This window comes from Paralichthys olivaceus, chromosome 8 (genome assembly GCF_024713975.1).
Source record: "Paralichthys olivaceus isolate ysfri-2021 chromosome 8, ASM2471397v2, whole genome shotgun sequence".
Classification (NCBI taxonomy): Eukaryota; Metazoa; Chordata; class Actinopteri; order Pleuronectiformes; family Paralichthyidae; genus Paralichthys; species Paralichthys olivaceus.
In genome coordinates, this window is record NC_091100.1 from 19300073 (window position 1) to 19324916 (window position 24844).

The window sequence follows — 24844 nt, forward strand, 5'->3', positions numbered from 1 at the left end:
ATTCAACAGGTTATGCTGGAAATGCTGTTTGCGTATGGTGTATAAGTGTACACAAACAACTGTATTTACTTGTTCTCTTGAAGACATTCTTGAACTCCTGAAGTTACCATGACCTGGACTACTGAGAATCTCCACAGATGTGTTTTACAATCTGGTTCAATGGGCCTTTTACAGCTTTGAGCACCTGTCCTTCTAAAGTTCTCTGCACAGCCCTGCACCTTTCATTCTTCTTCAACATTACAGTTCCACAAACATATGCCATGTCTTAGCAGTGGCAGTTTGATGTAACTTGTGGCTATTCAGTCAAAGAGTTTTTAATAAACCCCAATCCAGAAAGAAAGAGGTGGTGGTGGGTGGAGTTTTCTGTCACTTGGTTTACTCAGTGAGTGCTGCATGGTTTACTGTGTACAGCTTTAGATCAACATAAGGTCTGAAGTCCAGGTCTTCAGTAACACCAGCAGCAGCAGCAGCAGCAGCAGCTCCACCAGACACTGAGCACAGTTGGATGGTTGTTTCTATCAGCAGACTCTGGGTGATTTAAGACACTTCAAGCGATAAAACAATGCACTGGACTGAGATGAAGAAAGATGTAAGTGTTTACATTATTGTGTTATTTTCCTTTGTTCTCCCCTTCTGTGATCCCTGTGTGTATAACAGGCTTCTTTAACTGTTTGTATTTTGAAGCTTCCCCTGTTTCACTATTACCATTTTCACAGCTAAATAAAGGAAGTAACATAAAACAGTGATGATCCCCTCACCAGAGCAGTGGTTTGAATATGAGCACTAGGGGGCGCATTAGCACATGTCAGCGGCTCATGGTGGTGGGTGTCCCCGGCTTTTTCATGGCCGCCCGGCTGACGGTAGTGTGTCGCTGTGACAGGAGCTGGAGCGGCAGCTTTCACCCAGCCGGTGGTCGCACAGGATGTCTGAGGACGACGTGGTCAAGGCTCACGTTAAGGCTGTGAAGGAAGGTCAGTGTGTTGTTTGACATTAGAGGCTGGTTCACCTCAAACACACAGGACAGCAACAGGATATATTTACAGCCGTCAGGAGCAAACACAGGTGTCGTGTCAAATGTCGTATCCCTGTGAAGATGTGTATCTCTGTTGAATTTCTACCGTCAGATTAGGACACTGGAGGCTGTGACACATATAACCTAGGCTACTTATATTCGCTATATGTATGTAATATACAATTTGCACTTTGACGATATGCCTTTGATGTTTATACTATACAAATGACAGATTGATTTTGTGAAGATTTCTGTAACAACTTCATCTTTTTTCAAGAAAATACAAATACACAGCCTAGCAGAATACAAGCTCGTACACCTGTACATAGTCCAAACAAAGCGACATATTTGGGTTTATGTTGAATTTAGTGAGCTTATGTAGTCCCAACTTCAAAGGGGAAACTGGAAACTGCCAAAATACTTTGTTTCCTCTTCCTGAAGTAAATAAAAATAATAATTCGTTTTTATACCATCTTCATGCTAGATGTAAATTTATATCCAAATTTTAATAAATTTAGTAGTTTTGTAAGGTATTGGAAATCTTTATTAGAGATCTGACTGCGGGGGAGATGTCTGAGAGCTGCAAAGTACAACAAAGCTCCCCACCCAGAGGGATGTTTCTCTTCATTATCAGTCAGCACCAACAGTAAGCAAGTAATGGAAAAGTGTTTTTGGATAAAACAATGGCATAAAAACGCTTAAGTGAATAAAATAACTAACTAGAATGAGTAGTTGAGCACATACCTCTGCCACGGCCATAATCCTACATATGATTGTCTAGTTCTAGAAGAAGTAGAAATGTAAAAGATAAAATAAAATAGAAATAAGATAAAATTAAAAGAGTATAGAATATAAAAAAGTTTTATAACCTTAATTATTATTTGACTTAAAACATAAAGAAAGTGAAAAGATCCTCACAAACATTTTAAATGAGTTCTTCTCACGCCTCATCCCTCCAGCAAGTTTTTCTGTAATCTTGGCAACAAATAAACCAAAAAACAACAGGCAAGGGTAAAATAATAACCATCTTGGCAGAGGTAAAAATAAAAAATCGTGAGCTGTTACTCACGTGAGCCTCTGACTCCTGTGTCAGAGGCCTGTCCATACCTTGTTCTAGACTTCATCATTTTTTAATTGCCTCCAATAATCTAAATTGTCAGAAGTATTAAAAGTGATATCTAGTATAGATAATGTAGCAAAATCTTTGACAGCAGACAAATATATACATATTCTCAATCAGCATATGTTGAAAATGTTGTGCTTTGATATCACGTGTCGTTCAGGTACGCAGCGAGCCCGTGGTCTGGCTCAAACTTTACTCAACGTGCCATATGGAGAGGGAGATGGAGAGAAACTGGACGTCTACATACCCAAAACCAACTCTTTGGGTACGGACAGGAGTGGCTGTCATGACACGGAAACCTCACTCCTACATCTTCAAGTATTCAGAAGTTGATGTCGAGCATGAGAACTAAAATGCTTCATTCCCTCTGTTCCAGATGTCCCTCTTGTTATTTACATACATGGCGGCTACTGGCAGTTTCTCAGGTACAGTGTTCCACTCTCAGAAACCTCTGAACTGCAACATAGATGTACACTTACCCTTTTTCATGCTGAGGTTTTGTGCACATACAGTAAGGAGGAGTCAGGATTCATGGCTGTTCCACTCGTCGATAAAGGTGTCGTGGTGGTTGCCGTTGGCTACGACATCGCCCCGAAAGGTAGAATCTTTTCATTTCTGATAAAGTTTGTTTTTGTTCTCAGGGAAAGATGGAATATTTAAGGAGGATAAACTGATAATGTCAACTCTCTGCCTGTGGCCTTACTTTTCCTTTTTAGGTAACATGGACTTGATGGTGTCTCAAGTACGCAAGAGTGTTGTGTCTGTCATTCAGCAGTACTCTCACATCAGGTACCTTTGCTTGTTTTCCCCTGTTACCATCACCCAGTTTGAATAAAGATTGTTTTAATGCATCATGTTATTATGATCATTTTTCTGTCCCCTCATTCACGTTGAGCTAAAATGTCACATTTTCCATCGTAAATCCTTTGTGTTGCAGTTGATGTTTTATGAAATCTCTGATCTGTCTCTCAGTGGTCTGTACCTGTGTGGACACTCTGCTGGGGCTCACCTTGCTGCAATGGTCCTCTCCACTGACTGGTCACAGTACAGCATCACCCCTCAGATCAAAGGTTAGTACGACCAGGTGAATTGGGACGAGTGACAGATGCGGTACACAATCGTTGACCTTTTTATAATTAGCATTATACTAAAATGGAAGGAAACAGAAATAAAGGTGGAGACATGCTGCATCATCTATAAACTGTTTTTAACTGTTTTCATAATTATCTTCCAGGGGCTTTCTTGGTCAGTGGCATCTACGACCTCCTGCCGATCCTGTCCACCTACGTCAACGAGCCTCTGAAGATGACAGAGTATGTAGATGGCAACGTTTAATGCAATAACATGTACTAGTGCACAGTGCCTGTTCTAAACATGCCTCTTTAGAATGGGCAATTTGTCTGTTGATTCGGTGAACACGCTGTTGTTGTGATTGACAATGTCACTTAGAGTTAATGAGCCGCATCTGCGACAGAGCGCTGGTCACCTGTTCATTCATATATTTATCTTTAAGGTATCTAGTGTTTATGCTATGGGTCTAAGAATAGTATTGGAAACACAGCTAGAAATCAATCAGACTGAATGGGATCCCCTATAGATGGTAGAGAAATACTTAACTAACCTTAAGCTTAATCCTGGTAACATTCAGTGATTAGTAAAACATCTGTCAGCTTTGCAAGTAAAGTAATATAGGAATAAAACTTTCATCTGTTTTACATGAGCCCTCTTTATTTTAAAATGCACTTAGAGAGCTGATCATGATGTCAGATCAAATTTCCTTCTCTTAATGGAAAATCCTTATTTTACACATCAAAGTCTGTTTACATGTCGGGGGAGTACTACTGTAAACGTGAAAGAAGTTTTATGAAGCCTGTGAAGTCAAACATGTTGCCCCAAGTGATGTCACTGATTGTACTAGACCTCTGTATCCTGCTCTTCAATGGTGGAAAACAGCTCAGTGCTAGATTAGCCACTTCTAGCATAACACTCCCAATTCTCTGACTGAACTGTCAGCTGTTGAGTTGCATTGTGAGACATGTAGGGACCAGGTTTTGAAAAGGAAGAGGAATGTGTGAAAGATAATATCTGCATTTCTGCTCCATCGGTTTTGATACTTGTTTTAAAGCGACTGCAACAGTGTGCAATGCTATATGGTGCAAGGGTATAATCTGATTACTGACCAGATAGACTAGGGTTTTACAGTAATCAGACTAGAACAACATGTAAACGCATCATGCCATTTCCCTACTTAACCGGCTTACTCCTGATAATCCAGAGTTTGTCAACCTGGGCACCACACTGTGCCACATTATATACAGATTGGTTTAATAGATACTTCTTGGTAGCAAATTAAATAAAAAATAACTATGACACATATAAGCTTTTCAGGAAACTCCATTTTAGCTCATTTAAATTCATATGAATACTTGATAATGATCCAGATATATTTTTGAAACCCTGCAGTAAACCATCAATTCTATGTGTGAACCCGTAAATGCCATTAAAGTGACGTGGAAAGGTTTGAATTAGAGTTAAGATTTGGTTTTAGGGTTAGAATGTGGTTTATGGTAAGGCCTTTAGTTGTGATGGTTAATGTTAGGGTAAGGGGCAAGGGAATGCATTATGTCGGTGATTGTTCTCACAACTATATAGAGACGTTACTGTGTGTGTGTGTGTGTGTGTGTGTGTGTGTGTGTGTGTGTGTGTGTGTGTGTGTCTGTTTCTGTATTTGTCCTCTGCTGGTCTGTCGTGCCAGTCAGTGTCTGACTCCTCTGTCCCCCGGGTGTCTCCTGTGTGCAGGGAGGTGGCGGTCAGGAACAGCCCCAGCAAACTGGTCCCTCAGCTCAAGCTCTCGTCCTCCAGTTGTCACATTGTTGTGGCTGTCGCTGAGAACGATTCGCCAGAGTTTCGCAAGCAATCAGAAGAATACTACAAAGTCAGTGCTGTTGATATAAAGAGTAAACTCTGCTTTGATTAGAGTATAAAGTTAAATATTAATGAGGGCTGTTGTTAATATTTTCACTACTTATAATTAGAATAATAAATTAGGATGGATTATTTTCAGGATAGTAGAACAAACATTACATAGTGAATTTGTCATACATCTTAACACTATGTAGTATTTTATCATCAATAGAGTATTAGCCACATATAATTTGAAATGCTTTTGTTGAAGTTATTTCCTTTATTCACTGATACAAATTAATACCAGAGTTCATCAACTGCTCCTCAACAAGTCTTAGTTGAAGTTGATGATCACTCTGATCAGCAAAATGACAGATTGTGTTTGATTTGTTGCTGCGTAAAGAACCATCAAATTAGCATGTTTAGCAGTGGTAAATATGATTATACAGTATATGTATATATCTACTATTTCCTCACTTCTTTCTTGAAGACTTTAGAGACTTCAGGACTGAATGTGACCATGGAGGATGTGCCGAACACAGACCACTTCAATATCATTGAGCAGCTGGTAGATGGGGAGTATCACCTAACAAAGGTACACAAGCAGTCGACACCCGAATAATTTGACCTGTAAATGAGTGTCAATGGTGTTTTCCAGAATGTCCCTAACCCTTTTCCTTTCACACTGTGATCATTAACTATTATATAAATGTAAAGTATAACAACCTTGAACAATTAGAAATATCCTGTTTTTTTTCATCTAACAGTACATAATAAAATTATAGTATAGTCTTCAAAGATTTGTAATAGTCTTAAAACAACCAGATGTGTTTTAATTTCTTCATTCTTTCCAGCTTCTCTTGAAGATGATGGGAAGGAGCTGAGGTGTCTTCGATTCGTCATCTAATAGTAACATACCTCTGAATGAATACACCCCCCCAATAATATATAATATGCATTATTTCAGACTCGCACTGTGTTAAATGTACAATCTATCCATTTTGAATGATTAATACTAATATGGCACAGATTGTTTTGAACATCTAGTTTACTGTTTCATTGTTTTTTCTGAACTTTGTTCATGGTGGTTACTGTGCCTAAACAGGCTCAATATGTCCCAACCACATTAACACGTAGCAAAAACATTGTGTGCCTCAAGCTGAACTACTTCAAGGATGGTGATTGTAGCAAATCATACAACTGATAAACTGCTGATATTCACTTGTAAGCGGTGACAATCTGCACCACGACTTGAAGTCATCAGAAAGGACAATCACAGCTTAGCGACATACCCTACATAGTGAATGAAGATTTTCATTGCAGCCCCGCAGTGATGATGTGTTACGCAGGGGAAATGAATGTGTCATCCACACATGGTTAAGTGTTGATAAAAAAAATTTTTTATTTGCACTTTTTATTTTACATTAACACAGAAAACTGATACTTAAACAGACATATCTAAAATAAATGTGAATAACTGATGCACATTGTTAAACCCTGCCCTCATTCTAGCATCTTTATTCATTGTTTGCATCATTGTTTATACAATGTTCTGTTACTCATCACTGTAGATTATTGAGAATTACCACAATAAATGTTTTATTTGTGAACTTATGTGTTGACACTCTTTTTCTCATGTATAAACTAGTCAGATGTTACACATTGTCTCCAAATATGCCACAGAACTGTTTCATCCTATTAGAGCTTCATTATCTTTATTTATAAAAGCTGTGCATGTCATACAAATGAAGACTCTTCTGTTTAATGACTTTTTTGAGAGTTAAGACTTAGTGGAGATACATTTTCATCACTGGAACCATCATTTCAGGTTTGTGTAATGATAAACAGCAGACTGGAACCATAGGGTCCATTAACAGTTAGGGTGATAGGGTCCAAACAGCAAACTTCTAACATTACCCCCTGATTTTCTCAGAGATAGTATTATTACCCTAAACATTTCTCTTAGGTGTGAACTTAGTCAGTAGTAGTTCATTATCGGCTCTAGAGTGGCTTTGTATCTGTTATGCTAAAATAAGAAAATCCTTTTTTTGTTACAGTAGCATGTACAATTAAATTAGATTTTCTTTGTATAGCACCAAATCCTAACATTCATCATGCATTACCTCAAGGCTCATTACATGGTTATTACAGACCCAACAGTTCCTTGAATGAACAAACACTTGGACTGTGAAAAGAAAAAAAACATGAAAACCTCCAGCAGAGCCAGATTCAGTGTGTGTGACCATCTGCTATATTGGGCAATGGATGGTAAAAATAGAAACATCATAAAAGTAATAAATTAGTAATAATATAATATAACAATATGTGTGTGTGTGTGATGCATATAATACATATTATACAGTGGGAGCAGAGTTGTTTTAGGATTTCATATATATATATATTGGATTTGAACAGATGGAAAATGAGTATACAGTTAAATGAGTTAGACTTGGGTGAGATTTATGTGATGCGTGTTGTTGCTGCGGTGGTTCATTTAATTTTGTGTGTTTTTGAAAGTGTGTATTGAAATTGTATATTCAGTAGTTTTAGTCAGTGGCATCAGATGATCAGGTCCACACAGATGATCAGGTCGATGATCAGGTCCACACAGATGATCAGGTCGATGATCAGGTCCACACAGATCAGCAGTCCAGAGTCCCCAGACAGGAGGCGCTAACAGAGAGAGGCTGCCGACATCACCAGTCCATCGGAGGACACGTTGAGCCGAGCGGAGCCGAGGAGCCTCTTCACCAGGTGAGCCCGAAGCCTCCACACGACACCAAGAGACGACCCTGATAACTGTCACTTCAGCTAACAGCGTTAGCACCGCTAGCCAGTCAAAGGTTAGCGCTAGCAGGCTCGAGTTGCTAGCTGCTGTTAGCCGCACGGCTAACATCTTGAAACAGGAACCGGTGTGTTCGTATTTCTCGTTCATGTTTCGCTTACTGACATGTGTCTTATTCACAAGTGTGTCTTTGTCGAATGCTTTAACTTCAACAAGAGGAACACGGTGAATGGTTCTTCGGTTGAAACTTGTTGTGTTGGTGAAGCGGCAGCCGGTCAAAGTTTGTTGGATCCCTGCCTTCGTGGCTGTGGGTCACACACCGGGAGGCTGTACGATCATATAGACGTGAATGTAAACGTGCACATGCCACATCACTATGAACTCATATATCATTGAGGTCACTGCCACAGCTGAACTCATCCACTCCTTTATTGAAAGACTGGTTTCGGTTCCACTCCCTCATCATCACCATCAGTGGAAACGCAGCCAGGCAACACTGTGGAGAAACTTGAGCTGCTGTAATGGAGAGAACAGGGAGGAGACTGGATCAGATGTAGATCAGTTCTTCATGTGGGACAGAGACAGACTCAGGGCTGCCGGGACGTGGAGTTCTTTATGGGATGCGTGAGAAGGAGAAGAGGAGGAGAGGACAGGCCCGATGGGTACAGCGTGTTCAGTTTGTTTAGTAAACTATCAGCCCGGAAATAACAAGGAGCTAACGTCACTGGTCAAGCCTGAGGTGAGACACTAAACTACCTGTTTGTCTGGATCCCCTCACCCTCTGAGTAATCTGCTCACGGTGACTAAACAAGAAGCTGTTTGACTTTTTACTATGACTTTCAGCTGCACGCACACTGGAGATAGGGGGGGGGGGGGGGGGGGGGGGAGACACATCATTGATGTGAGACAGAGACGCAGGGACTTGGACGGCGCCATGGTCACAGCGAGTTCAGGGGAGAAGAGGCGAAGGAAGGGTGAATACTGCCGGTCCCCATACACTCAGACACACAGACAGAGGGGATATGGGCCAGGCTTACAATAGTGACAATAAGGGCATTGTGTGTTTGACATGTGTGTTACATAGATTGCTTGTTAGATGAGGCTGAACTTGCTGATGAAGAGGCAGAGAAGGGGGGAATGTATGTTATGTCAGAACCTGTGTTCCACTTCATTAATACTAAATTACAACCGTCTGCGTCCACTCATATTCTAGAGGATTCCTTCTCTATCTTGATCCTTTTTTTTTTATTTTTACTGATGCTGTTGTGAATCTGTGGTATAACATAAGTGCTCTGCCAAACCCAGACCCACCTAGATATTGCTTCAGCTCCACCATCAGTATGTAATTTATTTACTGGAGCATTGCTCAAGATCGAGTTTGCATTCATTGTAATACTGTCTTCATGTCACGTTATGTTGCAGCCAAAAGTTTCAATCTCAAGCACTCGTGTAATTGCTGAGGAAGTGATTCACCTTTGGAGGAAAATACTTTTTTTGAAACCACAGGCACAATTAGTTTTTTTTCTGCTGCATTTATGTTGGGCAATATCACTATAATTTTATTAAATATCAATAGAACATAAGTTCCATATAAATCTAATATATAACATTTCACTGTTTATAATGTGTTATGATGTCATTATCTTTAACTTATTATTAATGACTGATATAGATATTTTTGGCATGGTAAATGTTTTAGCCACATTCCCCATCCATATTCATGTTAGTTTTTTTTTTTTTTTTTTTTTTACAACAAGGGAAGTCATGTTGTATGATTTGTTTTAGCAGTGCTTTAAAAATGATATTGGTGGTTTTGTCTGTAAAATTATTCAAACTGGAAAACACAGCATTATGTGACTCAGTACAGGTGAGCATGGGAACACAGTTACTGTACTAGTCGGTTGCCCTTGAAGACACAAAGGTTGATGGTTACCTTCTGTTCACAGTCTCCAAAACAAGCATGTCTCTCATATTTCAGTGGGCAGGGCGTCTGATGGCATGTCATCCCAGCCCTGTTATGTAAACCTGAAGTATTTTGAAAAGCCTGTTTGTATCTAAAGTGAATGTAGACAAGTTAAAAAACCGTCTCTACCTGGAGCTTAAGAGGAAAAACCCACCAAACCAAAGTTTACATATTAGTATATTAGTTTAAGTTCGTAAATTTCTGCATTTGACTTTTGCTTCTCCTGGATTCAGGCTTCAAACTAATTATTTATGACATAAGACTCCAACAGACATGTGAGGTGTCAAACTGACACTTGAGTACAAAGCAGAATTATTGGAGTAGATGACTGGTTCATCAGGCACATTTTTTAATTTGCAGATTGAATTAAATAGAGAATAGAATTTTATGTAGATGATGGAGCATTTTTAAATTTCCCTAGTGAATTCTTAGTAACTGCAAGGTAGGTTTTTATTTCATTAAACAATATATGTTTATAATGGAAGTGAAAGTGGTTTATATTTCACATACAGGGGATCAACTCTGATATCACAATATGAGAAAGTAAAACGTTGGGTAATCTTCTCGCTACACTGATAACATGCTGTTATGATTTACATACCATTTCGTAGCTAAATAGGACAAATAATTTAGCATTAAAATCCAAATAATATCACCCTGTTGAACTATGACGACCCAGCTTCCTACTCAGTTTGCATATTAAGAGGTTCTGCTTGAACAACACCACAAAGCTCCGTTGTGAAGAGAGAACAATAAACAAGAGCCTATTTTCAGGGATTTTACTTCTCCGTTGCTACTCTGGATTTCTGTCAGTTGGATTTCAAAGAGAGGAATTGGAGTGTCTGCCTGCAGAGCTCCTCTTTTGTGTGCATTTCCTGTCTTGACAGTGGATTTGACCTGAAAGTGGAGCCTGCACCTCAAACAAACTTATGAAGGTGCCCTGCAGGTAGAGTCCCTGTATGAGCAAAGAGTGGAGCGGAAGAGGAAAATGAGAGAGAGAGCCCAGCAGCTATATGGAACTGTTTAATGTAGTGCAGTAGACAGTTTGAAAGGTTAATGGACAGCTAATAACCCAAATAGCTGCCTCTGCATAAATAAACACCTAATTAAAAAAAGCAGGCTCTTTAAAAAGGGTTTCTATCCTGCCCTCCCTGTGTGCCTGTCATTCAGGCTGCACATGACAACCACAACCAAGTTAAAGCAACACTTTGTACACTAACCCTTACTGAGCAATTGCGCCCTTTGCAGCCACAAAGTGATTCAACCATTTTCATGTTGAGAAAAATCAAAGCCAATCAATCTTCTACTACAGTCACAGCTCAACACGAGCTGTGACTGTAGTAGAACAGAATTACAACTGAACGGTGGATATCGCCCATGATCCCCAGAACCAGAACCAGAAGAGCTAGTTGTATAGTGTTACTTTAATACTCAACATTCCAGACTACTGTCAAAGTAGTGTGTAGCAGTGTAATCAACATGTAATCAACCATGCAGCATTGTGCAACAGACACACACTAACTCTAAAAAGAACCAATTAGAATACCATTAAAGTACCACATTAATAGGCAGTATCAGTAAGTAGAACTGTAAAATGACTTTAAGGTTATGGTCTAACTTGGCTGTTTTTAAATGAATTAAATGATAGACCTACTAACAGTTATTTCAGTTCTAACCCTTTTTCCTGATCTTTTTCTCCCGTGTTTTTTCCAGATCCAGGGCATGATAGTCATCACCCCGAGTCTACGCCTGATGTTGAGAATGAAGACAACTCTTCCATGACCTCCTTTGGTGTTGCCGTCCGAGGCCTCCCCCTGGCCTTGGCGTCCATGACACAAGCTGCCACCTCAGACTTACGCTTTCACCCAAAATGGAGGGCCATCACTGTGGCGACCCTGCTGGGATTAGTGCTCATATTGTATCTGCACCTGACAGTAGGGGACAGAGACACTCCTACCAGAGGTTACTACCGCAACAGGGCCCACAGTTTGGAACTGTACAGGGAGGGTCAGGGGGACATCTTCAGGGACGCTAACAGACAAACTGTCCGTAGCCTCGCTGGCCGTCAGAAAATGGAAAAGCCTTACAATGACACTTATCCGTTAAGTCCACCAGAGAAGACGAGGAACGGCATCCGTTACCGCATAGGCGTGATAGCGGACCTGGACACAGCATCACGTAGCTCTAAGGATCAGACGTGGTTCAGCTACATGAAAAGAGGATATCTGACAGTTTCAGAGAGCGCAGACAGACTGCAGGTGGAGTGGGACACTGAGACCGTCACCCTGGAGAGTCATCTGGCTGAGAAAGGACGAGGTATATGGACTTGCAAATGTATTTGTTATATTCTGGGTATATGTTTATCTGTTCAAATCAATGTGTGGCTAATTTCATTTTACTATATACTAATCCTGCTGCAGGAATGGAGCTGTCCGAGCTTGTGGCATTTAACGGGCACCTGTACAGTGTAGATGACCGTACAGGTGTGGTGTACAGGATCGAGGGGAACCAGGCTATTCCCTGGGTAATTTTAACTGACGGTGATGGGTCAGTGTCCAAAGGTCAGTTTCCAGTTGAGTATTATTTAAGGCTTTCTGCTTTTTTTCAGCACCATAAATTTGGTACACAGCTTACAACTGAATGACAAGCAAGTTAAGCTTTCTTGAACTGTGAAAGATGTAGTAAGCACTAAATAACTTTAAAAGGTTGAGGGTCCTTTCTGGGGTGATTCAAATGCCTCTTCAAAGATCTTTACATCTCCGTTGTTTGCAGGGTTCAAGGCAGAATGGCTGGCAGTGAAGGACGAGCACCTGTACGTTGGAGGCCTGGGGAAGGAGTGGACCACGACGTCTGGGGAAGTTGTCAACAACAACCCAGAGTGGGTGAAAGTTGTTGGCTACCATGGCGACGTGGAGCATGAGAATTGGGTACCACACTACAATGCCCTGCGGAGTGCAGCAGGGATCCAACCACCAGGTGCTGACACATTGTTTTTGTTTCCTCTTTATAGTTCTGTCTATCCTAGTATTGACAGACAAAGATTCTAATGCTCTGGAGCCTTTCAGTTTATTTTATATTCCACGGGCTGTTATCAATGGTCACAGAGAAAAGCTAAAAAAAATAAAAGAAATAAAGAGAAACTTGTGATATGAGAGACACAAAAATGTAAACCGCGTGCAGATGTCTTCTACTTTAAGAGAAATTGATCATTTGGTTGATTTAATGCTGTCTCGATATCAGCGACAACCTGCTTGGTTGTTGGTTGCTTCAGCAGTGCTCCTTTCAGTCATATAGAACCCGTCTTATTTTAAAGACACTATCAACAGAGTTTTTAGCTAGTTGTCTTAAGAAACTGAAGAACTAGCTTTTAATTACACACAATCAGCTCCTATTCATTCTGTTACTTCTCACTTCTACAGGCTACCTTATCCACGAATCAGCATCATGGAGCGAGCGTCTCCAGCGCTGGTTCTTCCTCCCTCGCCGTGCCAGCCACGAGCACTACGAAGAGATTGCAGACGAGCGGCGTGCCACCAACCTCCTGCTGTCCTGCCTTGCAGACTTCAGCTACATGAGCGTACGGCACGTCGGACCGCTCAACCCCACCCATGGCTTCTCCTCCTTTAAATTTGTCCCAGACACGGACGATCAGATCATTCTGGCCCTAAAATCAGAGGAGGATGCGGGCAGGATCGCCACCTACATCATCGCACTCACACTTGACGGTCGTGTGCTGATGCCCGAGACAAAGATCGGGGACGTGAAGTATGAAGGGCTTGAGTTTATTTGAAAGTCACGGGCTGAAGGTACACATGTTCCTGTAGGCAAACTCTGCACGGCTCCTTCATGTCTCAGAGGATAAGAACTGAACTATTTATATGCAACACTGTTGTTTTAAGTTTTTTCTTTCACTGCGACTGTGCAATACCATATGACACAAACCTTTATATTTCCTAATTACTATTAATTGCAACGGAAGATACAAGTGCAGGAGAAAGCCACACCACCATGGGAGAACAAATATCAGCCACAGACCTGTATGTGACTGATGTAAGACAGCGACGACTTTAACACACATCAGTCGCCACCAGATAAGACTTTAAACTAACTTAAGTCAGTGCAGGTAAAATTATGGAAGCCCATTTCTGCTACTCAGTTAAAAAAAAATCCTATAAATCATTATAACAAGAAACCTTCTCAATAGAATAACTTACTATCTCAAAATAACAAGTTAATATCTCAAATTAATGATATTATTACGGTACTGTTATATATTTTCTACTTTTTAATCCATTTCATTTTTCTGTTTCACTGGTGGATATGGGATTCCCTATAAAATAAATAATACGGTCTCATCATTGAGTTCCGCAGGACTCACACATATTCGATGTGCTAATGATTGTCAGTTGGTGTTCCCAATATTTTGTGCTGTGGCGATCATCACAACAACATGCTATGCGAGTTATCAATACAAATGCTAAATAGAAGTAAATGGGATATAAAATCCACACCCAGATGAACATACACCAGGGTCACCAGCTGCCTCTTCCTCCTCTTTAAATCAACATTAACATACAAACATTATTAAAGTGATTTGATTGGCTGGTGCCTTCACTTCCACAAAAAGAGTTGAGGGCTACACAACCACACACAGCATGACAAACATGTAGCAACCACAATGCAGTTCTGCAACGCACGCCCCACCCACAGGATTTCCATTATATATTTCAATGCATACTGGTGAGTCCTGCATTAAACATCCTGTTTTGATTAGACACTTCTGACATCCCAGAGCACTCTGGGTAAAAAGGTTTGCTTATCGTTCTGTCATACACCAGGTCAATGTGGACCTCCTCCACTGCAGCTGAACTCTGTTGGCGGTTAAACACTCAGGGGAACAAGGTAAAACAGAGTAGCATGTTCAAAAATAAATAGAAGTGAATGTTCTCAATGATAAATATTAACCTTATTTGTTGCTTTTGTATTTTACCTTTATTTGACCTTTTAAGACACTGATGTTTCTCTTGTTCATTTTTTATTGATTTATATATTAATGGGTACAACCATTACCATTGTCATTATAGCAACCTCTGATCTGTAAAACTTGATAAATTATTCTGGGCAGGTCCTGCTCAATTGTTCACTTACTTTTGTAAACTGAATATTATCAGCTTTTCAAGCCAGTAGAGTGAAAAACCAGCAACTTTATACAAAGAGAAACAATTAATATATTTATTTTGTATCATCTTAAAATACATATTAAAATGTCTTCTTTTCTTTACGCGTCTTGTTATGTTTGTGTGTACCACCTACAGTGACTTGTTTCATTGACAGTGCAAATTGTTGACTGTGATCAACTGCTTATATGGGTCAAAAAACTAGGGGAAAATCTTTTTAAGCTGTTGTCACACTATTAGGCTCTTTTCTAACTTATTTGTAGAAGGGATATGGACAGCTAATGATTAGAAACTGCTGCTTTCTGCTTTGTCTACATAAGAATGCTCAGGGCCTTCTCCTCTAAACAAGACTACATTTGAAATGTTACATTTAATCTCATTTAAAGGGTTAATGTCCTAAAAACCAAACATATCAGATTTTTCTTTCTCATTGTTTAAATAAAGAAAGAGTTCGTTGACCCCATGACTAGGACAGAAGGCGGCAGGTGACATATTATATTCATGTAAAAAATATAAAAAAATACATTGTAGTCTGTGTGACAAATTGAGAAAATGAAAAAATAATAATTTTACCCGATAAGAAGTGATCACTATAAACAGTTTCCGCTGTTTAAGAATGATAATGTTGTAAACACACCGTGTGATGATACAATTTTATTGTTTTCAGTTAAAAAATAATCACTATACTTTTTACAATTTTCATAGCTACAAAAATCAATCATCTTGCATTCACTTTTAATCATAAAAGAGTTTGTAAGACACATTTAACTCAGCATTTCCATTAGTCACACAGCAGTTTGATCTCAACAGTTCAAACCTGAGTAAAATCTATTGGTGAGCGCTCTTGTTCAGAGGCTTGTTGCCATTGTGAGGATCTCTTGAGGTAGACCGGCCACTTTAACGGGTTTGAAGGAGCCCAGTTTAGTGTAGAAGTTGAGCATCCTCCGATCGCTGTGCCTCAACTCACAGAACGCTCCTCTGGAACCTGAGGGAAAACAAGATGGTGTTTGAGATTAAATCTTTTTGGGATAAACTGAGGTCATTGTTACTGGAATATAATCCTGCAGCATCAGTGTATGTGCACAATGTATAAAATTAATATATGCCATCTACATGCAGAGAAAATAAAGGCGTCTGCCATTTTAACAAAGATGTGCTGCAAATTACGAGCGCAGCAGTTTCTTCTTACTGAGTGCTGTTTGTTAAATCTTACGGTGTTTTCACACCTGAGAGTCTGGATTAAGGTCTGAACCAATGTTCATGTCTTTGTTACATAGTTTACATTTGATCTGCTTAGTTTTAGTTGCACATTGGAACTTAGTGCCAAATGAACATCCTCATCGTTCAAACATTATAGTTGGAGGTTAAGACTGAAAGAAATCTGCTTCTTTTTCATCTTCTATTTTTTAATTCTGTCAACCTTCTGTAATTGGTCAAAAAGTCTGAATTATCCAAAAGCGTGTCTCATAGTTTGTAAAAATAACAGAGGCTTCAGTTTTACACTGGATCAGTTTTACAGTTGCAGCAGTTACTACGTTCTCTGACTGGTTCAACAACAACACATGTAAGTATACACTGATATTACACTGACAGACTGGATATATAACATCTACTTTTGGCAAGTGTACAACTGTTGATGACATCACCTGAACAGCTCCTCCTTGTGGAGAATATGCAGCCTATTCAATTTATAGATGAGGCACATCTCAGAATAATCACAGGCATTGTGCACGGCCCGGACCTACCAGTGCTCCTGATGGAGGACAATAGCTGACCAATCATACGCTTGGCTGGACAGGGGTCAGTGACCCGAGGCAGCATTTGCACAGTGATCAAGGACGGGAATTCCTCAAACACTGAGTCACTTGTTGCCCTCTAGAGGTGGGAGATAACATAGAATTAAAAAAAATAGCATTTTTCCGTCGGCTCATGTTCTGGAAAATGATTCCTGCACATTAGATCACCTGAATCTTGACTGCAGCTGATTTGGCATCAGTGAGCGCCAGTGCGTAACCGCACATGCCGATGTCGTCCTCCAGGACGAGAGCACACTGAGGGGAGATGTCACCTGCTGACAGGCTGCCGTGAGGCAGAGCAGGTGTTAAGATGGTATAAATGCATCAATTCTCAGGATACAGTCATCGATTAGAGTAATTGATTATTTCTTACCTATCACAGATAAGTGGTGGCTGTGTCATCGGGGGAACTTTGCCCTCTCCTGCTTTCTGCATCTCTCTGAAAATCATCTGCACCCCCACCTAAGACAGGAAACAAAACTTTGACACTTCCCTGCGGAATTTTACCTAATGTGCATCAGGACGTCTGAGGATCGGCCTTCTTTACCTTGTCCTCAGGGCAGTATGGTCGTATGCAGTATACTGCCGTCATGGGCGGATGTCTGAAAAGATCCCTGTTTCCATGTCCGGGAAGCATTCTCTGTCAGTGTACAGTAAGTTCATATTCATGAAGACAAACATTCAGAATTCTCAGATGATATAACACACTTACGAGAGGATATTTACTAGTTCTATCGTCCCAGTAACACAATTATCATGGTTTATTTAATGGGAAAATAGCAATTTAGTTTGAATAATTAATTCATCTGTTTTGATTCTGTTTGATTACCTGGAACTCTCCAGAGAGTCCTCCTCTGAAGCCCCAGGGTTCAGGGTCGTCGTTCATAAGCTGGGCGGAGGGTTGACCCCGTCCTCCTATGGAAAACAGAAACAATGAAACCCTTTTCATTTTGGTATAAATAATCCCATTTGGTAGTCCATAACCAGTATCCACCATCTTCAGTCCATGTGCAGAATTCTTGCTAACGTTTCTTTCCTGTTGTTTTAATAACAAACATTGCTGCTTGAGTACAGTTTGTGCCTGCAGCATAAAGTGGGACACATGCACAGCACATTTTACGTGTTCTGGGTTCACCAGAGAATCCTGATGAAAAGAATGTTTCTTGTTATAGATATTGTTTTTATAGGACTTGAGGAGTGGCGACTCATTTCATATATCTGATTTCAACAAGTTATTACAAACCTAATAAATGGTGCAGATTGAGACAGGGATTCATGCTAAATCTCAAAGGCTTTAATAAATATAATCTAATACATATATTGAAAGTTATTTTAAAGATTCCTCCAAAGCTTCTTTCAGGCTCCGGAAATTGTTCTCAGGGGTTGAATGTGAGAACACATATGTTCAATTCAGTTGCTCAGAACATGCTCCCAAGTTTTGTCTCCCAGCCTCTCTGGTAAAATGCCACAAAATGTGGCACATGCAAAAATAAAGAGTAGATGAAATTTTTTTATTTCTGCAGCAGAATCTGTCTGTTATGTCCTGCATCCTGCATGCTCTATCCAGACGCCACCCCTCACCTAAATTATCTGGTCTTCATATGAAATGAACTCCGGACAAACTCCAGACACAATTGTCCGGACATTTTCCAGAGTTCATCTCTGAAAACCGCTTAAGATCACGGATAACATCCACACTTCTGTTCAGGTCAGTATCTTTCTTCTGCATCATGACATGTTGTGGGACTAGGAACAAGTTCACTCCTTTTGTTTTCCATCATAATGTCCGTCATGCTCCATAAAAGCAAATGTGCTGCGAACAGGAGGAAGTCCCGTGTTCCAGCCTAAATCACTTCCTGCCACTGATCTGAGTGAGTGGGGGTAGATGAAGGAGGACATATTTGATTTTCTTGTCTTCTGAATACTACAGGAGCTTTTTCTCTGACATACTGTATCCTCTGCACATCAGCCTGTGTAGTTTGATCATCATTAGAAGACTTCCATTTTCTCACCCAGTGTTTTCACATAGGCTCGAGCCAGGCCGACCCCACTCTTAATGTCACAGATGTAGTTGTAGAGGTCGTACAGAATGCTGCGGTTGGGGGCGTTGGACAGGCGGTTAAACATCTGCACCACCGCTTCACACATGTCATCAAACTGCTTTGCTCTTGAGCACCACTCCACTGTCTGGAAAACACCAGGAGTTGTGTGAAGAAGCATGTGCAACCCATCATTTGCATTTGAAAAAAATACTGCAAACACACAGCATTACCTGGTCTGTCTCTGCAGCAGCAGCGCGGGTGTTGTTCGTGAGCCAGTCCAGCTCCTGTAGCATGGTCCTGGCTGTGCTCCCGTGCTCGTACGGCAGGTAGAACAGGTCTGAGAGCAGCTTCAGGTCGTCCAGGGTCAGAGGTTCTGCTGTGTACAGTGGGTTCTCCCCAGGTCCAGGAACATAGGAGCTTTCTCCCATGTCGGTCTGCATGGGCTCCTCATCCAACAAGTCTTTCTTCAGACGAGCTGGAGGACGACATGGGTGTGGAAGAATTAGGAGGGACACACTTTGTTTTATTCTTACATGGCTCCATCTATTTTGTGATATAACGGTAACAACACATTTAACCTTGTAAAGTTTACTGTCCACTCATGAGACTCTACCTCCAGGTTGATCCGTGCTCAGGAACTCCTGCAGCCAGTCAGAGAGGGCCAGGGTCAGAGCTTTGTGGGGGCTGTAGCCGGGGTCCTGCTCCTCATCGCCTGCTGATGAAGATCAGGGACAGTGAGACACTGCACAAGCTTGTTTTTCAGGTTTGTACTGTATGAAAGAATCAACTTTCACACTGACCCATTTCCACATCCTTGGGTCCTTCATCGACAGTTGCTTTGCACCATGTCGCCAAAGTGTGGATGGCAACAAAGTTTGGGTAGAACTCGCAGTTAGGATTGGTGAGCACTCCTCTCAGTTTGGGAATCAGCTCAGTGGGTCGATCCTTTTCACAGAAGACAATATTAAATGTTTTAGGAAACTGACCAGGGAACATCCTTATAAGACCATCTCGTACTAATCCCAGTGCTGACAGGCATATATTTACCTTATACGGCCCAATGAAAAGTCTTTGTGGATCATAATCATTTGCATGTATGTTGTCCCAGATGACTGGCGCCCTCTTCAGGACAGAGGACACCTCTTCTATGGACTCAACTGAGATTTTGTGAGACACCACTTTAGGACCTAAATAATAAAAAGAAGGGGATTAAATTAAAGTCTGTTGACTAAATATACATCTTTTTTAATTATACCAGTGATTGCATCTGTCAGGTTGTGAGGCTGTGGTTCAGTGTGAGCTTACCAGTCCACAGTATGTCGACACCAGGCAGCAGCTTCTCTCCCACAATGCGCAGGTAAGACGACTGGGACACGTTGGGCGTGCAGAATGTTGCACAGTAATCTGGAGATACACAACGGAACATTTATAAAGGAAAACTGGGACAGAAATGTACCTCCACCAAGGAGGTTATGTGTTCATCTGTGTTTGTCTGGTAGTTTGCAGGATTACACAAAAACTACTGGATCAATTACCACATAACCAAGTGGAAGGATGTGGGATGGATCAGGGAAGAACACAATACATTTTGGTGTGGATCCAGATCAGGGGGCGGATCCAGGATTATTATTATTTTTTCAAAATTGAGAGATGTAATTGGATAAGTTTGATGGTGCATGGGAGAACTGGATCAAATATATGCTGCCAATCAGATCAGACCTTAGTAAAGGAGAGCACCATAGAGCCCCTTGGTTCAAAACTAAAATATATGTTTTTATTGTTTGTACCGTAACATCTCTTGGACATAAGTGGTAGTACACAGGAGCACTGTCTGTTTTCTGTATGCATGTAAATAAATATAGAAGTGCGTGGTGGATATTTTATAATTTGGTATACAGCTATCTTATTTATTGTTCATGTATAAAAGCATATATATATATATATATATATATACAGCTCTACTCTCTGACCTGTTGGACAGAAGAGGAAGGTGTCGGGTTCCCCCAGGTGCTGGTACACCTCATTAGTGACGGCCACCTGAGCGTGGGCGAAGGAGTCAAACGCCTTTTTATCGGCCGGACACATCTCAGCGTCAATGTCGTCAAACAGCAAAGAGAAGGACCTGCAGCCGAACTTTTTCACCTGCCAAAAAAACAAGAAAAACAACTAGATGATCAGAAATAATTTCATAAAATGTTTCAAAAAGCAGGGTCAGCTAGAGTCCAAATATTAGCTTCACCTGCAGGAGAAGTTTCTTTGCTTGTGCACAAAGGGCCACTGGGAATTGAACCCATTACCTGCAGTGGTGTCAAGGCCATCAGATGCCTGTTGACCTACTTGCTGCATATGAGATGTTTCTACTTTACTGCTGTGTGTTTCATAAAAAGTAATGTGGTGTTGAAACAAACCCTTAGAGAGTCATAAAGCTAAATACAGCGGAGATTAAATTATCTCTCGTGCTCCACCCTACATCTCTACGCATACAAAGTCCTACCTGATCTAATTTCCTCTTCAGGGCAGCGACCTCTTTGGGACTGGAAAAAGTAATATCCAGACCTGGAGAGATTGCGTAGATGAAATCGACACCGTGCTGCTTTGCTGCTGAAATTAAGGCCACAAGTTGCTCTGGGGAGAAGAACAAAACAAGCTGATGAGGAAGTTAATATGAACAAGTTCAAGGGTTTGGATTAATGAGCACTAAACGGCTCCCAGCTCAGATGGTCCTCTAGGAGACTTTAGCTTGATGCTTCGTGAAGCAGTCACACAAAATGGCCATAATGGCACAAAATATCCTCTTTTCATCCACTTCCGCAACGACAGTAACGGTGGGGACAATTTCATTTGTCAACACAATACCTGGCATTCTATTGGTTGGGGAATTTTGACAGACTCCAGGAGCGCGAGGAGAAGACCTCAAGCACGAAATCTGTCTGAGCCACTAAAATATCTGAGCACGAGCGCCTGGTTTGAGCACAAGCAGGGGATATTTCAGTGCGCGTAAAAATCTGAACGCCAATTCAATATGTCTTGCTCTCAAAAACCAGGCTCTGGAATAAAGATGGGATTTTATATTTATTAGAATATTATATAATTACACACATATTTCTCTGGATACTCCGGTGTCCTCCCGCAAACCAAAGACATGCAGATTGTGCTTATGTTAATTGGAGACTCTGCATTGACCACAGTTCAGTCAGGATCAAATTTAATTTGATTTCAGTGATTACAACAGTTGCATTTGGCCGTTTGGCTGTGTTCTGGGATGACCCTGCCTTTCCATGTGCATGGGTCCAATATACATAAAAGATGGGTGATTGATTTATTTTTGATTTGCCCAAAGTTCGCTGATATCGTCTGCACTTAAGAGTCATCAGAGACACGAGAGTTTTAATAGGTCAAACTTCAAGTCATCATCACTGCCCTTCAGTCTGTAACATTACTGATAACATCTAATCAACAGAGACAAACCAAGCTGAGCTATTAAAACATCTTCTTTGAGCAGATACCGATGACTCAGAATGAGACACGGATACAAAATGTGAACACTCCATGTGTCTTTAATTTGTTGTTTTGGTTCAATTTGCAACTGTGATTCAACACAAATCGTAAAAGAGGATCCTGATGTTCTTCAGATATGAATACTGCCTGAGCTCTGTGTGTTGTTGGCTGTTTTGACCTCAACCAAGGAGGACATGTTTCCACCCATCTGCTTGTTTGTTTGTTCGTTGGTTTGGTTGTTTCTTTTTTTGTAAGCAAGATTACAGAAAAAGAATGAAACTTTCAAAATTGTCTTGATTTCTCAGAAAAGAATTCAGGGATCTTGATAAAAAAAATAAAATCAGATATATTCAGGGGACTGATATTTATGAGAGTGTGCAATTTTGTGCAGATCCAAATGAAAATCTAGCTCTAGTGAATTTAATTGTGGTTTCATAGAGAAACCTTTGGGCCTTGGCAGAGGTATGTCTCTAGTTTATTTTGGAGTTTTTTCTAAATATAAATGTGTTATATGCATTTGTTTTGACCGGACGTGGATCCTGGCCAGAGTAGAATCCATAGTGTGTGGTTGGTACAAAGGATCCCGATATGATAATAAACTAATTACAAAGAATAAACTTTATTTTAAATAACTGAAGTTGACTGGATGGAAGAGTAAGGCGTCTTCAAGCATAAACAATTAGAAGAATGAAATATCTATATGTATAAAACACGTGTGATTTCAGTGTGAACAGTGTGGACATGTGAAGGAATTAACCCACCGGCCTCTTCCGCAGTGTACATGTCTCTCCAGTACATCCTGTGTTTGTAGTCGTCCTTGGGGGCGTACAGGTACGTGTTCAGACCCCACTTCTGCTCCCTGTGAAGCCCCACCACACAACAACACTGTGTCAGTTGGCATATGAATAGAAGAGATGAACATGGTGAGGAGTTTTCCACACAGTTTTTAAAAGTGAAACTAAAACTAAGCTACTGGATTGGGAAGGATCTGATCACAGTGAGCAGAGGGTTCATTTAAACTTTTCTAAGCTTTGCTCATCCTGTCAACACAAATGAAACATGAAGACCAACAAATGACATCACATAGAATGATGCTAAAAAGCCACTTTCAGGCTCCGTCTGTTCTTACACACCTTTTAAAGAGCTCTGTTCTTTGCTCCATAGTCCACGGTCGCCCATAAAAACCTGATCAAGCAAAGGTCAAGTTATTCACCAAGGGATGTTGTGTTAGCAGTGATCAAGAGAGAAGGCCAGGCTGCATTCACACCGGGTGGAGCAGGCAGCCTGGTGTGGCTGTTTACATGGCTGTAGCGGGGGGGGGGTGAGGTCAGGTGGATCCAGTTTGGGCCCCTGGTCCCGGGCTTGCTCACCTTCCACCACTCCGGAGATGAAGCGTCCCTCCTGGCTCCTGGCTCCGCTGGATGTCGCCATGGTTCACTGACAAGTGTCCTGCTGATGGCTCCGTGTCTGTCTGCAGAGGTTCCTGGTTGTGACACAGCGCCACTGACGCTCATGTCCTTTTATTTGAGTCCCTCTTATTGCGCCTGTCCTCTCGCGCCTGCGCACAAGCGGCCGCAGCGCTGCGCATGTTGACTGGAGGTGCTCCGACTACCGGGTGAACGTCTTAAAGGGCCATTGTCCCTGTGGCTTAAAGGGATAGTTCACCCCAACATGGCAATTCACTCAGCACCTCCTCCCCTCTGTGCCAGTGGAGGGGTGGGTGAAGTGCTGGGATCACATGAAGAGACAGAAACACTGAAGCCCCTAAAGGTTTGGAACAACCCACCTGCACATATTTATAATAGTATAGTAAATAATAGTGTGCAGAGGAGAACAGGTGGTCACACTAACTATGAATTACATTCAGATAATCAATTATAATATATTTGATAATAATAATCATATACGTATAATGAATTAAAAGGGGGCAAGGCTTAAGAGCAGTTAGTGCTCCATCTGTGTCTGTAAAGGATGCCTTCAGGTACTGCACTGACTGTAGGTCATCTGCACTTTGGCATCACTCTGAGCTCAGTGCGAGTTGAGGTGTGAATATATGGATGTGTATTTTTATGCAGTTTAAAATGAGTTTATAACATCAGACTTGTGTGAGCTGGATGAGTCAAAAGTAGAGCTGAGATGCCTCCTGTGTAGAGGCACTGAACAAGAAGCTGATCCCAGCAAAACCAAGGTGTGAAATCAACATTTCAAGTAATCATTTATTAGAAACGGTGTGAAATTGTTGTGCTTGGCCTGTTAATCACTTTGGGATCACCCAACAATGTTTTCAGTATTGACAGGGGAGCATCTCTTATGTTTAAATTTGAATCACAGATTGTGATTTTGAATGTAAACAATGCATAAAAAAATAACAGAAGAAATGATGTGCTAATATCAAAGCCACTGTGGCATTGATGTGGCATGACATCACAGTCTTCTAGAGAGTACAAGCATATACAGTATAAGAGCCTGCAGCTCTTGACTTAAATCATTCTGAAGCTCTCAGTTAGTGACACACACTGAGAAGTTTGACAAACGACAGAGTCA

The 24844-nt window shown here is 41.0% G+C and overlaps 3 protein-coding genes across 9 annotated transcripts; 2 read left to right on the forward strand and 1 right to left on the reverse strand.

Moving 5' to 3' along the window:
• Window positions 1-449: 449 nt before the first annotated feature.
• Window positions 450-6649, forward strand: afmid (arylformamidase). Its single transcript, XM_069530812.1, has 11 exons — window positions 450-589; window positions 881-971; window positions 2296-2400; window positions 2512-2560; window positions 2648-2733; window positions 2852-2924; window positions 3108-3205; window positions 3370-3448; window positions 4935-5070; window positions 5530-5634; window positions 5894-6649. Exons 1-11 carry the CDS (start codon window positions 563-565, stop codon window positions 5921-5923), a joined length of 879 nt encoding a protein of 292 aa, XP_069386913.1. The 5' UTR covers window positions 450-562; the 3' UTR covers window positions 5924-6649.
• A 1003-nt stretch (window positions 6650-7652) lies between these two features.
• On the forward strand, window positions 7653-15068 carry cant1b (calcium activated nucleotidase 1b). Of its 6 annotated transcripts, none has more exons than XM_069530804.1 (5): window positions 7653-7793; window positions 11507-12103; window positions 12208-12348; window positions 12560-12763; window positions 13207-15068. In XM_069530804.1, exons 2-5 carry the CDS (start codon window positions 11566-11568, stop codon window positions 13575-13577), a joined length of 1254 nt encoding a protein of 417 aa, XP_069386905.1. In that variant the 5' UTR covers window positions 7653-7793; window positions 11507-11565; the 3' UTR covers window positions 13578-15068. The 6 variants fall into 6 exon arrangements, with proteins under 6 accessions (XP_069386905.1, XP_069386907.1, XP_069386906.1 ...); XM_069530806.1 differs by having other exon boundaries at window positions 7658-7793; window positions 11501-12103; XM_069530805.1 differs by lacking the exon at window positions 7653-7793 and adding an exon at window positions 8263-8563.
• A 535-nt stretch (window positions 15069-15603) lies between these two features.
• ogal (O-GlcNAcase like) lies at window positions 15604-23892 on the reverse strand. Of its 2 annotated transcripts, none has more exons than XM_020083668.2 (17): window positions 23671-23892; window positions 23434-23485; window positions 23062-23159; window positions 21297-21427; window positions 20773-20944; window positions 20108-20206; window positions 19850-19989; window positions 19603-19747; window positions 19416-19514; window positions 19033-19277; window positions 18773-18947; window positions 17590-17675; window positions 17308-17400; window positions 17134-17222; window positions 16929-17043; window positions 16710-16839; window positions 15604-15949 (listed from the first exon to the last, which is right to left on the reverse strand). In XM_020083668.2, exons 1-17 carry the CDS (start codon window positions 23729-23731, stop codon window positions 15813-15815), a joined length of 2067 nt encoding a protein of 688 aa, XP_019939227.2. In that variant the 5' UTR covers window positions 23732-23892; the 3' UTR covers window positions 15604-15812. The 2 variants fall into 2 exon arrangements, with proteins under 2 accessions (XP_019939227.2, XP_019939226.2); XM_020083667.2 differs by having other exon boundaries at window positions 19416-19517.
• Between the last annotated feature and the right edge of the window lie 952 nt (window positions 23893-24844).

What these genes read in the sequence shown, in the direction of transcription:
- ogal (XM_020083667.2), bottom strand. Translation starts at nt 23,731, where the DNA reads ATGGCGACATCCAGCGGAGCCAGGAGCCAGGAGGGACGCTTCATCTCC. An exon ending in GACTCTCTGGAGAGTTCCAG is followed by an intron (nt 17,401 to 17,589) that starts GTAATCAAACAG and finishes GTACACTGACAG; the next exon opens with AGAATGCTTCCCGGACATGG. An exon ending in GTCCTCCATCAGGAGCACTG is followed by an intron (nt 15,950 to 16,709) that starts GTAGGTCCGGGC and finishes GTTTTCCCTCAG; the next exon opens with GTTCCAGAGGAGCGTTCTGT.
- afmid (XM_069530812.1), top strand. Translation starts at nt 563, where the DNA reads ATGCACTGGACTGAGATGAAGAAAGAT. An exon ending in GGCTACTGGCAGTTTCTCAG is followed by an intron (nt 2,561 to 2,647) that starts GTACAGTGTTCC and finishes GTGCACATACAG; the next exon opens with TAAGGAGGAGTCAGGATTCA. An exon ending in GAGCCTCTGAAGATGACAGA is followed by an intron (nt 3,449 to 4,934) that starts GTATGTAGATGG and finishes TCCTGTGTGCAG; the next exon opens with GGAGGTGGCGGTCAGGAACA.
- cant1b (XM_069530802.1), top strand. Translation starts at nt 8,759, where the DNA reads ATGGTCACAGCGAGTTCAGGGGAGAAGAGGCGAAGGAAGG. An exon ending in GGAGAAGAGGCGAAGGAAGG is followed by an intron (nt 8,799 to 11,500) that starts GTGAATACTGCC and finishes TGTTTTTTCCAG; the next exon opens with ATCCAGGGCATGATAGTCAT. An exon ending in TGATGGGTCAGTGTCCAAAG is followed by an intron (nt 12,349 to 12,559) that starts GTCAGTTTCCAG and finishes CGTTGTTTGCAG; the next exon opens with GGTTCAAGGCAGAATGGCTG.